Source organism: Chelon labrosus (genome assembly GCF_963514085.1).
Source record: "Chelon labrosus genome assembly, chromosome: 3".
NCBI lineage: Eukaryota > Metazoa > Chordata > Actinopteri > Mugiliformes > Mugilidae > Chelon > Chelon labrosus.
Window position 1 is genome coordinate 9,667,831 of NC_140339.1, and position 14,782 is coordinate 9,682,612.

General features: G+C 38.4%; 1 protein-coding gene across 1 annotated transcript; it reads left to right on the forward strand.

Moving 5' to 3' along the window:
• Nucleotides 1-1,928: 1,928 nt before the first annotated feature.
• LOC311509551 (uncharacterized protein) lies at nt 1,929-3,841 on the forward strand. Its single transcript, XM_084574788.1, has 2 exons — nt 1,929-2,286; nt 3,236-3,841. Exons 1-2 carry the CDS (start codon nt 2,237-2,239, stop codon nt 3,738-3,740), a joined length of 555 nt encoding a protein of 184 aa, XP_084430914.1. The 5' UTR covers nt 1,929-2,236; the 3' UTR covers nt 3,741-3,841.
• Nucleotides 3,842-14,782: the final 10,941 nt, after the last annotated feature.

The following is a 14,782-nucleotide window of genomic DNA, read 5'->3' on the forward strand; positions in this document are numbered from 1 at the left end:
ATTACACAGCGACATAAAGATGTTCAACACACCTAGAAAGAGACCACAAATGACTACGCAGACGCACAAAGTGACAAATATACGTAATGAGCAAAAAAGTTATGAAGACACAAAGAAACAACAAAATAACACTAAAATAAAACTGATCAGGAAGGCTGGCTCCGTCACTGGCTGCCATCAGGAAACATTTGAATCAGTGGTGGAGAGGAGGACTCTGAACAAACTGTTATCAATCATGGATAACCCTGACCACCCTCTCCACCACACAACATACGGACAATGGAGCACCCTCAGACAATTGGAGGGAAGATAAGAAAAAAAAATAAAAAATATATATAATCTAATTATTTTTAATCATTATTATATTATAGTGAATAAAAGTAAGAAAAAAAAAGATTCTAAAAGTTGATGTTTCTTTACATATTTTGTAGCATTGTCTGTGGGTTCGCAAAGGGGGTCCTCGGCCAGAAGCTAATGCTGTTTGGGGGGCCTTGGCATGGAAAAGTTTGGGAACCCCTGGTCTATACAACTCATCATCTGTGTGTGACAGATGACAGATGACAAAGGTCAATGGAAATGATTACTTGTCCTTCCATAGTATGTCTCCAGCCATGCATATCCAAAAAGCATTTAAAAAAGGCAACTTCATCAGTTCTAAGGGGTGGGAAGTCCTTTAGAACTGAAGAAGCTTCTCGGATGAGTGGCAAAAAGCGATGATGTAATTGAACAAGTAGCTAAAAATAGAGTATATCTTCCCCTTTTACTGCTTTGCCCTCTGTTTCCCTCTTCATCTCCTTCTAGAGGTTTCTTTCCAGACATCTTCAAAAAGCCTGAGTTATGCTCGGAGATCTCAAGCTATGAGGGCCACATAGCTTCAGATTCACTTTTTGGGTAATTAAAATAATATTAACAGAACTTGAATCGAACACACTGTTAACAAACAGGTGAAATAATGACCATGTGTCACCAGCAGGTTGTGCTAACACAGCACTGCTTAGATCCATTCAATACGGATAGACTGAAGACAGAAAGTTTCACCACAGACTGTCAGAATGTACAAGGCCTTACCACTTGACAATGACATAATGAAAAAGCAAACGAAGTGATTACACAGCGACATAAAGATGTTCAACACACCTAGAAAGAGACCACAAATGACTACGCAGACACACAAAGTGACAAATATACGTAATGAGCAAAAAAGTTATGAAGACACAAAGAAACAACAAAATAACACTAAAATAAAAATGATCAGGAAGGCTGGCTCCGTCACTGGCTGCCATCAGGAAACATTTGAATCAGTGGTGGAGAGGAGGACTTTGAACAAACTGTTATCAATCATGGATAACCCTGACCACCCTCTCCACCACACAACAGACGGACAATGGAGCACCCTCAGACAATTGGAGGGAAGATAAGAAAAAAAAATAAAAAATATATATAATCTAATTATTTTTAATCATTATTATATTATAGTGAATAAAAGTAAGAAAAAAAAAGATTCTAAAAGTTGATGTTTCCTTACATATTTTGTAGCATTGTCTGTGGGTTTGCAAAGGGGGTCCTCGGCCAGAAGCTAATGCTGTTTGGGGGGCCTTGGCATGGAAAAGTTTGGGAACCCCTGGTCTATACAACTCATCATCTGTGTGTGACAGATGACACTGTGGCCTTTCGTTTTTTTTGCACATTTGCACATGGTTGTTTGGTTATTGGTTGTAAATTCATTTCATTTCATTGCAATTTAACTTTTTCCTTTATTTTTAAATATTTACTTATTTTAATATTCACTTATTTTATCATTCTTATAAATACTGTGTATAGATTTTCTTTTATTGTTTTAGTTTTTTTTTGTTATACATTATGTACTGAGTCGAGTGCCTGTATATTTCTGCTGCAACTGTGATTAATAGAGCATCTATCTATCTATCTATCTATCTATCTGTCTGTCTGTCTGTCTGTTTAAGGTAAATAAAACAACCTACACAGACACAAAAAATGACCAGAAGTTGTTTAAAACGACTAAAACATATAAAACGACACAAAGAGGGATAAATGGACTAAAGACAGGAACAAAATAGCCATAAAGACCCAAGAATGAAACCTATCTCTGTGTTAACCACACCTTAAAAATTAGGCCCATATGACTGTAACTGAAAAACATATTGCATGACATGAAACGAAAGTGAAACCATAATGTACGTTTATGGAATTTCCTGTTGAAGCTTGAAGTCTTTATATGAAGCAAAGTGAGACTCAGCCTACATTGTTGGAAGGATCCAGAGAGAGGTACGTGAACAGGGCACACCTTTAAAATGTCTATAATTAGTAGTAGGACTTATGTTGCTGTTTGCAGGATCAAGCGACCGCATGTTTCAACTGTGTTTTTAGAAGATATTTAGTATTTTTTATAAGGTCAGGGTTGGAAAACTATGAACCAGTTCATGTAACTGAAAGGAAGCAGAGTTAACGGTTTTGGTCATAGTAGTCGGTGGCACTGCAAGAACAGTACTAGTGTGTTTACAATGTAAATGAGATGCTTAGTATGTTAGCATTCAACACAGAACCTTGCAATGATATACTTCTTTAAGTAGTAAAACATAGTTTCCTTATTCTTGTGAAGATAGTCAGTCCAGTGACATAACAGGGATTCAGAGTGGCGCAGGAAAAAAAGTAAACAAAAAACAAAAAGTTTATGTCTATGTTGCTGGTAGATGACTGTGTTTTTTCTACTGTTTATAGCGATTAGGTCCACAAAAAAAAAAAAAAATAGCAGCGCTCTTGCATCTAAAAAAAAAACTGTTGAGTAAATAATCACAGAGGTACAAGAACTGCTATTGTTTCTCTTTTGATAAAGCTTAGGATGATAAGATAGGTTAAATACATTCAGGACAAATGATGATCCACATACAGTGCTGCTTAAAAGTATATGCAGCCAAAGTTTTTACATTTCTTCATAAAAATGATTCCAAATATAAGTGGCTTTTAACCCAAGCTTTATTACTTGTTTGTCCAGGAAAATTAGCCAATATTACAATATTATGTGTTTCATTTGTTTGATTGGTTCTCTTTGCTTTCTGGACTTCTGCTGATGTTTTAAATAATTTTTATACAAAAAATGTAGAAAATTCTGAGGGAAGGAAAGACTGTAAATGAAGGACTCTTACTTTTCATTCCTGTCATGTTGTTATTTGCAGTTATTTTATACCTTAAATCATAATAAACATCTTTCCTGCAGGGACATCAACATGAGCTGGGGGTGCGAGTACGAGTGGGCTGAAGATGACTTTCTGCCACCAGGGGCAGTACGAATGCTCCAAGAACCCGCTAATGACAAAACATATGTCATGTACCACGGAACCACTAGTGGCTGTGCTAAAAGCATCATGGCCTCTGGCTTTCGTCAGTCAGCAGATGGCATGCTAGGTCGCGGCGTCTACCTCAGCAGAAATCTGGAGAAAGCGAGCCGCTATCCTCTTGATCACCCCGAGCATGACAGGGTCGTCATTAGGGTTTCAGTCAACGTGGGAAAAGTGATTGCCATCAATCGTCAAAAACACCCAAAACAGAAGACCTGGCATGACTACGGATACGACACTGCCTGGGTGCCACCCAACTGTGGGATGGTGAAGAGCGGCTTGGAGGAAAATTGTGTCTGGGATCCCAGACGAATCAAGATCCAGAAGGCCATCAGACCAACCTCAACCCAGCACTCCTCTGGATATGCATACGGCTACAAGTAAACAACATGCACGGTTATTAATTAATTTTGTATGTTCAGATATATTTTTATATATTTGGATAATGAATAAATGACAATCTATTTTAAAACTGTGTCACTGTAACATGGAAAATAAACAAGTCAGAAATCTGAGTTGAAGCGTCTGTTGTCATTCTGATATAATGAAGATGAATGAAAAGAATCCCGACCTGGCATGTACGGTGGAATTAATTAAAATATACTGTGTTTGCACTTGCAGTGTATTACACTATATATAGCATACAGCTATTTTGACCACAGAGAATCACCACCTAAACTGACAACAGCTAAAACAAATGTAGATGTAGTTTGGATCTTAACCATCAAATGTAACACAGGGATCTGACTGTCCCAAATTCATTCTGTACCAGGACAGTGAGATCAAACACTCAGCCATGTCCATAAAGACATACTGTATCTACAGCAGTAAGGACTGGGACTTTGTGTCTTCTTTCTCATTACATAAGACTAAATCACAGAAAAACCTGGATGCCTCCAAACAAGTCCCCAAACCATAAAACTAGTCCAAAACAAGTGAAATCAAAGGTGTACAGAGGAGAACTGGTGCGATTTTTTAGATTAGATTAGATTAGATTAGACTCATCTTTATCGTCATTGCATGTAGTATGGGTACATACACAAGGAAATGCGATTTGGCATTTAACCACAAGTACAGATAGCAAAAGTGCGAAATGTACCCAGTAACAGGCTATGACTACCGTATTAAGTAAATTAGTGTGGGTAAGTGTTGGTATATTATATCACATCTGATTACAGATCCTTGTAGGTTTATATATATATATATATATATATATATATAGATAGATATATATATATGGTAATAAGAACCACCACACATGTTTTCATAGTGAATCTAAAATGTTTTCATGTCTTTAAATATATGTATATATTTAAAGACATAGACACAAAAGACGCCTGTGTGGTGGTTCTTATTACAGCAGCACAGTAAAACAAGAGCATGATTTTAAAAATAATTACAGTCAAAAGAGGTGGTAAAAAAGGAAAAGTGAGCATAAAGTGACGTAGTAGAAACACTGTAAAATAAAATAGAGACAAAAAAAAATAACCAAAAAACAATGTAGAATAAAAAAACAACTATGTATAACTAGATAAGTATCGACCCAACAATGTCTAGGAGGTCAGTGCCCACTATCTTCTGTGCTTTGTTTTGCCACCCGGGCTGAGTCATTTCTAGTTTCTGCTGTGCAGCTGGCACACCACACCACTGACACAGGATGCTTTCTGTGGTGCGTCTGTAGACGTTCATCAATAGCTGAGAGGGAAGTCTGGCCTGGGTGTGTGCAGAAAATCTCCTATGTTAGCTTTAAGAAGTGAGAGGTGTTCAGAGTTCATGTGAGGTGAATGGTCATGTATATTCACATAAACTTGACGTGGTACCACCTTCAAGACGTTTATGTGAGGTGGGCAATGGGTGGACATCCTAAAATACACATTGATAAAGTAAAACAGGACTAAAGATTTTCAGTGCATGGCAATGTGAAAATGCATCCTACAGCAGATAAATATCAGTCAGCTGGTTATAGTTGTTTCCTCTGCTGTAATAGAGTATCACCAAAAGATAACAACCTTTTTTAAAAAAAAAACAAAAAACAACTGAAACAAAGGCAGCAGGAGTTGTAGAGTTTCTTGAAGATGTGTCATCCAAGTAGCTTCTTCAGTTCTATAAGACTGGTGGAGTGTTGGGGTTTACACAGAAATATCTGTGGATGTGCATGCTTGTTTTTCCACCTTTTTGTTTACTTGCACGTCACATCTTTGTGAGTGTACACAGACCAACACAGCACACAAAGCGCTGTGTATCTACATCATATTTGTGCCACACTGGAAACTGGAAAATTACCCCGAAAAGTAAAAGCTTCCCACAGCAAATACAGTGTTTTGTAATCTCTCACTTTCACACAGCAGTACAGAAAAGAGGTGACTTTTTTTATTGTTTTAGTTTTGTTATACATTATGTATTAAGTCAAGTGCCTGTATATTGCTGCTGCAACTGCAACTGCGATTAATAGAGCATCTATCTATCTATCTATCTATCTATCTATCTATCTGTTTAAGGTAAATAAAACAACCTACACAGACACACAAAATGTTTAAAACGACTAAAACGAATAAAACGACACAAAGAGGGATAAATGGACTACAGACAGGAACAAAATAGCCATAAAGACCCAAGAATGAAATCTATCTCTGTGTTAACCCTTAAAAATTAGGCCCCATATGACTGTAACTGAAAAACATATTGAATGACATGAAACGAAAGTGAAATCATAACATTAGTTCATGGAATTTCCTGTTGAAGCTTGAGGTGTTTATATAAAGCAAAGTGAGACTCAGCCTACATTGTTGGAAGGATCCAGAAAGAGGTACGTGAACAGGGCACTCCTTTAAAATGTCTATAATTAGTAGGAGGACTTATGTTGGTGTTTATAGCATCAAGCGACCGCATGTTTCAACTGTGTTTTTAGAAGATATTTAGTATTTTTTTACAAGGTCAGGGTTGGAAAACTATTAAACAATTCATGCAACTGAAAGGAAGCACAGTTAACAGTTTTGGTCGTAGTACTTGGTGGCACTGCAAGAAAAGTACTTTGTGTTTACAATGCAAACAAGATGCTTAGTATGTTATCATTCAGTACAGAACCTTGCAATGATATACTTCTTTAAGTAGTAAAACACAGTTTCCTTATTCTTGTGAAGATAGTCAGTCCAGTGACATAACAGGGATGCTGACAGAGTGGTGCTGGAAAAAAGTAAACGTTGCTGGTAGCTGACTGTGTGTTTTCTACTGTTTATAGCGATTAGGTCCACAGAAAAAATAGCAGCACTCTTACATCTAAAAAAAACTGTTGAGTAAATCGTCACAGAGGTACAAGAACTGCTATTGTTTCTCTTTTGATAAAGTTTAGGATGATAAGCTAGGTTAAATACATTCAGGACAAATGATGATCCACATACAGTGCTGCTTAAAAGTATATGCAATTTCTATGTTTCTGCATAAAAAATGATTCCAAATATAAGTGGCTTTTATCCCAAGCTCTATTACTTGTTTATCCAGGAAAATTATCCAATATTACAATATTATCTCTTTCATTTGTTGGATTGGTTCTCTTTGCTTTCTGGACTTGTGTGTAAATCTGTAGTTATTTTATGTAATTTTTAAGCAGAAATGCAGAAAATTCTGAGGGAAGCAAAACTGTAAATGAAGGATTCTTATTTTTTCATTCCTGTCATGTTATTATTTGCAGATATTCTACACAGTATCCCTCGTGCTACCCTTGGGTTCTCCGGGCCCCAAGCGAATGGACAGACAGAGAGAGATTATGCAAAAGGGTAGCACGAGGGTTAAATCTTAATAAACATCTTTACTGCAAGAACATCATCATGAGCCGGGGGTCACAGTACGAGTGGGCTGAAGATGACTTTCTGCCACCAGGGGCAGTACGGCTGCTCCAAGAACCCATTAATAACAAAACATATGTCATGTACCACGGAAACACTAGAGCCAATGCTGAAAGCATCTTGGCCTCTGGCTGCTTTCGTAAGTCAGCAGAAGGCATGCTAGGTCGTGGCGTCTACCTCAGCAGAGATCTGCAGAAAGCGAGCCGCTATCCCATTGATCACCCTGAGCATGACAAGGTCGTCATTAGGGTTACGGTCGACGTAGGAAAAGTGATTATCATCAATCGTCAAAACCACCCATATCGGAAGACTTGGCATGACTACGGATACGACACTGCCTGGGTGCCACCCAACTGTGGGATGGTGAAGAGCGGCTTGGAGGAGAATTGTGTCTGGGATCCCAGACGAATCCAGATCCTGCAGGCCATCAGACCAATCCCAACCCTGAACTTCAGTGCTATTCTTTGTAATCTATTTTAAAAGTATGTCATTGTAACAAGAACATAAAGAAAATTCTTGATTATACTCCTCCTCAGTTTCAGTTAAGATATATAAATGTATGTAAATGTGATTATGTTAAAAATTATATATGCTTATGGATTAGATAAAAGCTAATAACTATTTTAAAACTGTGTCACTGTAACATGGAAAATAAACAAGTCAGAAATCTGAGTTGAAGCGTCTGCTGTCATTCTGATACAATGATGGTGAATGAAAAGAATGAAAAGGTCAGATCCCTACCTGGCATGTACAGTGGAATTAATTCAAATGTACTGTGTTTACACTTGCAGTGTATTACACTGTCTACAGCATACGGCTGGTATGACCACAGAGAATCACCACCTAAATTGACAACAGCTAAATTGTCTAAAACTAGCTTTATTGTCATTGCATATAGTATGGGTACATACACAACGAAATGTAAGTTGGCATCTAACCAGAAGTACAGATAGCAAAAAGTGCAAAGCGTACCCAATAATAGATAACAGGCTATGACTGTTGTATTAAGTAAATTAGTGTGGGTGAGCATTGGTATATTATGTCACATCTGATCTTTGCAGGTTTATTTTTTTATATATTTTTTAAAGACATAAACACAAAAGACGCCTTATTATCATTTTAGATTTACTATGAAAACATGTGTGGTGGTTCTTATTACGGCAGTACAGTACAACAAGAGCATGATTTTAAAAATAATTACAGTCAAAAGAGGTGGTAAAAAAGGAAAAGTGAGCATGAAGTGACGTAGTAGAAACACTGTAAAATAAAACAGAGACAGTTTATAATGAAAAAAAACAAACAAAAACAACGGAGAATAAAAAAAACAACTATTTATAACCAGATAAGTATCGACCCAACAGTACAAAAGTTATTGCATGTTTGTTTCACAGCAGTTATTATCAGGTGTGTGTGAGGAGAGGTGGTGATGGAGGCTACAGCTCTGGGGAAGAAACTGTTCCTCGTTGTATTTCTCTGTTGCTATTGTAGCTAGCTCCCTTGCTCTCTTGTGCAGGTGGTTATATCATACACAGGGTACATATCTAGGAGGTCAGTGCCCACTATCTTCTGTGCTTTGTTTTGCCACCCGGGCTGAGTCATTTCTAGTTTCTGCTGTGCAGCTGGCACACCCCACCACACCACTGACACAGGATGCTTTCTGTGGTGCATCTGTAGACGTTCGTCAGTAGCTGAGAGGCAAGTCTGGCCTGGGTCTGTGCAGAAAATCTCCTATGCTAGTTTTAAGAAGTGAGAGGTGTTCAGGGTTCATGTGAGGTAAATGGTTATGTATATTACAGAAACTTGATGTGGTAAACTCCACCATCAAGACGTTTATGTGAGGTGGGTAATGGGTGGACATCCTAAAATACACAGTGATAAAGTAAAACAGGACTAAAGATGTTCAGTGCATGGCAATGTGAAAATGCGTCCTACAGCAGATAAATATCAGTCAGCTGGTTATAGTTGTTTCCTCTGCTGTAATAGAGTATCACCAAAAGATAACAACCTTTTTTTAAAAAATAAAATAAAATAAAATAAAACAAGCTGGAGTTGTAGAGTTTCTTGAAGACGTGTCATCCAAGTAGCTTCTTCAGTTCTATAAGACTGGTGGAGTGTTGGGGTTTAAACAGGAACATCTATGGATGCGCATGCTTGTTTTTCCATTTTTTCCTTTTTGTTTACTTGCACGTCACATCTTTGTGAGTGTACACAGACCAACACAACGCACAAAGCGCTGTGTATCTACATCATATTTGTGCCACACTGGAAATTGGAAAATTACCCCGAAAAGTAAAAGCTTCCCACAGCAAATACAGCGTTTTGTAATCTGTCACTTTCACACAGAAGTACAAAAAAAAGGTGACCCACTGAGTACTAACACAACAGGTAAGAGGAGTTGTGTTTAAGCAGCCATTTAAAGAAGCCATTTAGTACAGCGGCACTGTCATGTGGTATTTGCTCCGACACTGGTTGGCTGGTTACACAGGCAGGGAAGGAAACATCAATATTTTGCAGAAGCAAGCCTGGAGAAGGCCTGAGATTGGCCGAGAGCCTTTTCCCACATTCTTTCCACTTCCAGCTTGTCTTCTGATTGGCTGGGCCACAATACAGGATGGACATCCTGCAGGCAAAAGAAATCACCACAGACTGAAAGGACCAGCTATGGTTATTTTTGGTGAGAGGAAATAGCTTTACTGCACATGTCATAGTGATATTACAAGAGCCACGTTAACATATTACAGATTAAAAGGTCTATTTACGACATATACCGATCAGACATAACATTATGACCACCTTCCTAATATTGTGTAGATCTCCCTTGTGCCTCCAAAACAGTTCTGACTCATCAGAAACACACATTGTGCTGGTCTTCATGTTTTTTTTTAGTTGTCCCAAACCATTTTTTTTGTGTCTGTGTCAGGCTGCATCCTGCTGGGGATGGCTGCTGCCATCAAGGAGTGTCATTGGTATGGGGTGGGGGTGCCTGGTCTGGTCAAGGTGTGTGCTACATGTCTAAGTAACATCCACATGAATGCCAGGTCCAAAACTTTCCCAGCAGAACATTGTATTGTCACGAGATGGTAAATGTTATTTACTTCTCCTGTCAGTGGTTTTAATGTTGTGGCAAATGTTGTAGGAAGTCCCTTAATTCAATTCAATTCAATTTTATTTATATAGCGTCAATAACAATACAAATCGTCTCAAGACGCTTTACAAAAACCCGGCCTGAAACCCCCAGAGCAAGCCTGAAGGCAACGGTGGCAAGGAAAAACTCCCTTTTAACAGGAAGAAACCTCGAGCACACAGCAGTAAACATTCTACATAGTAATAGCACAGAATTGTATGACTAGTAGTATATAGGAAATTAGAGGGCAAGAGCTCTGTGCCAGAGAAAAGAAAGTGGAGGATGCGAGAGAGGAGAGAGAAGAAAGAAGGAGGACATGTGTTTGGTGCATCGTCCCCCAGCAGCCTAGGCCTATAGCAGCATAACTAAGGGATGGTTTAGTCCAGCCCTAACTATAAGCCTGATCAAAAAGGAAAGTCTTAAGCCTGACCTTAAAAATAGAGAGAGTGTCTGCCTCCCGAACCCAAACTGGGAGCTGGTTCCACAGGAGAGGAGCCTGATAGCTGAAAGCTCTACCTCCCATTCTACTTTTTGAAATTCTAGGAACCACAAGTAGGCCTGCACTTTCAGACCGAAGTGATCTGCTGGGATGATATGGTACAATAAGGTCTTTAAGATACGATGGAGCTAGGCCTTTAAGGGCCTTGTATGTAAGGAGGAGGATTTTAAATTCTATTCTAGACTTTAAAGGGAGCCAGTGAAGAGAAGCTAAAACTGGAGTAATATGATCTCTCTTGCTAATTCCTGTCAATGCTCTTGCTGCGGCATTTTGAATCAACTGGAGGCTTTTTAAAGAGCTATTTGGACAGCCAGACAGTAATGAATTACAATAATCCAGTCTGGACGACACAAATGCATGAACTAGTTTTTCAGCATCACTCTGAGACAGGATGTTCCTAATTTTGACGATATTACGCAGGTGAAAGAAGGCAGTCCTGGTCACTTGCTTTATGTGACATTTAAAGGACATATCCTCATCAAATATAACACCAAGGTTTTTTACAGTAGTACTGGAGGCCAAGGTAATGCCATCCAAAGACACCATGTGATTAGATAATGAATCTCTGAGATGCTTAGGACCGAATACAATAACTTCTGTTTTGTCTGAGTTTAAGAGTAGGAAATTACAGGTCATCCAAGCCTTTATGTCTTTAAGGCATGCTTGGAGTTTAACCAACTGATTAGTTTCATCTGGTTTCATAGATAAATATGGCTTGGTGTCGTCTGCATAGCAATGAAAGTTTATGCCATGTTTTCTAATAATCTTGCCTAATGGCAACATGTATAACGTGAAGAGTATTGGTCCTAGCACAGAACCCTGAGGAACTCCATAACTTACTTTTGTATAAGTAGAGGAATCACTATTGACATGAACAAACTGGAATCTGTCAGATAGATAGGATTCAAACCAGTCTAATGCAGTTCCTTTAATCTTGACCTCACTTTCAAGTCTCTGTAGTAAAATATTATGATCAATAGTGTCAAATGCAGCACTAAGATCTAGCAGAACAAGTATAGAGACAAGTCCACTGTCTGAAGCCATGAGGAGATTATTGGTAACTTTAACCAAAGCTGTTTCTGTACTATGATGAACTCTAAAACCTGACTGAAACTCTTCAAACAGACCATTCTTGTTTAAGTGGTCACACAACTGATTAGCAACAACTTTTTCTAGAATTTTGGAAATAAAAGGAAGGTTGGAGATTGGTCTATAGTTGGCTAAAACATCTGGATCTAGAGTGGCTTTCTTGAGTAAGGGCTTAATTACAGCAATCTTAAAAGACTGAGGCACATATCCTGTTAATAAAGATAAATTTATCTGGTTCAATATGGAGGTGTTAATTAATGGAAAAACTTCTTTGAGCAATTTAGTTGGGATTGGATCTAGAAGACAGGTTGATGGTTTAGATGCTGTAATTGTTGAAGAGAGCTCAAGAAGATCTACTGGGGAGAAGGATTCCAGATATTGATAAGGTCTTACAAAAGTTTCTAATGTCGCTGTACTTGCATCTTTAACAGCTGTTGGAAGGATGCCTTGAATATTTTCTCTAATGCCGACAATTTTATTAGTAAAGAAGCTCATGAAGTCATTACTACTGAGGGCTAAAGGAATAGATGGCTCAACAGAGCTGTGGCTCTTTGTCAGCCTGGCTACAGTGCTGAAAAGAAATCTGGGGTTGTTCTTGTTTTCTTCTATTAGTGATGAATAATATGCTGTTCTAATACTACTGAGAGCTTTTTTATAAGTTGTTAAACTATCTTTCCAGGCTATGCGAGCTTCTTCAGAATTAGTGGAATGCCAAATTCTTTCTAGCTTTCGGGCTGCCTGTTTTAAACAGAACTGAAGAAGCTACTCGGATGAGTGGCAAAACTTCTTCTCAAAAAAACTCTACAAATCCAGTTGCCTTTTTAAATGATTTTTGGATATATTGTGACCTGGATGACTGAGAACCTTCACAGACATACTCCAGCCATGCAGTAAACACACTTACAGATGTAGCAGCTCTGCTCGTCTCCTAATACCATTTCCACCAGATTAGTTCGATTTCATGCATATTGCAGCGATGAACCAGTGATATAATTGAACAAGTAGCTAAAAATAGAGATCATTTCTTCCCCTTTTACTGCTTTGCCCTCCGTTTCCCCTCTTCATCTTCTTCTGGAGGTTTCTTTCCAGACGTCTTCATAAAGCCTGAGTCGTGCTCGGAGACCTCAAGCAACGAGGGCCACATAGTTTCAGATTCACTTTTTTGGTAATTAAATTAATATCAAGAGAACTTGAACCAAACACACTGTTAACAAAGGTGGTCCCCTCATTGTGTCTCCTTGTGTTTTACTGGGGCCCCTTGCACTAGACATGTTCATTGACAGCTGACGCTCTACTAAAACTAACAGTTAACGTTTGACGGGTGAAATAATGACCATGTATCACCAGCAGGTTGTGCTAATACAGCACTGCTTAGATCTATTCAATACTGACTGATTGAAGACAGAAAGTTTCACCACAGACTGTCAGGATGTACAAGGCCTTACCACTTGACAATGACATAATGAAAAAGCAAACAAAGTGATTACACAGTGACATAAAGATGTTCAACACACCTAGAAAGAGACCACAAGCTGGGAGAGGATTCCAGGGAGAATACAACAGAGCAGGTGAATAGATGATACAAGAGCTGAAGACAAGGAAGACAACAGTCAGTACTTGCAAAGGAAAACTCAGAACTATATACAAGAGCCACAGCACTATACCACTAAAGGTTAGCAGACAATCTGGGGAGAAGTGGAGGAGTGAATCAGGATTTATAGACGAGGTAGTAGGCTGATGAGGCTCCATTGTTTGCAGGTGTGCAGGTAAGCGGCTCCAGCTCCGCCCAGCTCCAGATCAACCTCCAGTCAGGAAACACACACAGAGAGACAGACACACCCAACAAGGAACACACACAGGAAATCCTGACATGAATTTCCTAAAGACAGAAACAATATACCCACAAAATAGAGGCAGATCCAAATGACTACCAAGGTGCCCACTGAGAATCAGTCTAGTGCCAAATTATGATTATGATTATGATTATGACACTGTCAGAGGTGAAGAGTGCAGAGTCAGTGTTAGCCACACAGTCACAATGCACATATTTATGTCTTCTGTATCTCTGTGTCAACCACACCTTACAAATTAGGCCACGTATGACCGTAACTGAAAGATATATTGCAGTACATGAAACGAAAGCAAAGCCATAATGTACATTTATGGAATTTGTACTGTTGAAGCTTGAGGTCTTTATATAAAGCAAAGTGAGACTCAGCCTACATTGTTGGAAGGATCCAGAGAGAGGTACGTGAACAGGGCACACCTTTAAAATGTCTGTAATTAGTAGGAGGACTTATGTTGCTGTTTGTAGGATCAAGCAACCACATGTTTCAACTGTGATTTTAGAAGCACCTAAGATATTTAGTATTTTTTATAAGGTCAGGGTTGGAAAACTAAGAACCAATTCATGCAACTGAAAGGAAGCAGAGTTAATAGTTTTGGTCGTAGTAGTTGGTGGCACTGCAAGAAAAGAACTTTGTGTTTACAATGCTTAAAAGTATATGCAGCCAAAGTTTCTACATTTCTTCATAAAAATGATTCCAAATATAAGTGGCTTTTAACCCAAACTCTATTACTTGTTTATCCAGGAAAATTACAGTAATATTACAATATTATGTGTTTCATTTGTTTGAATGGTTCTCTTTGTCTGCTTTCTGGACTTGTGTGAAAATCTGCTGATGTTTTAAATATTTTTTATGCAGAAATGTAGAAAAATCTGAGGGAAGCAAAGACTGTAAATAATAATAAAAAAAAGACTGTAAATGAAGGATTGTTAATTTTCATTCCTGTCGTGTTGTTATTTGCAGTTATTTTACACCTTAAATCATAATAAACATCTTTACTGCAGGAATATCAACATGAGCTCGGA

Excerpts from the sequence above, each read along its gene's own strand:
- LOC311509551 (XM_084574788.1), top strand. The coding sequence starts at position 2,237 with ATGAAGCAAAGTGAGACTCAGCCTACATTGTTGGAAGGATCCAGAGAG. Across the intron at positions 2,287-3,235 it reads TTGGAAGGATCCAGAGAGAG|GGACATCAACATGAGCTGGG; the intron begins GTACGTGAACAG and ends TCTTTCCTGCAG.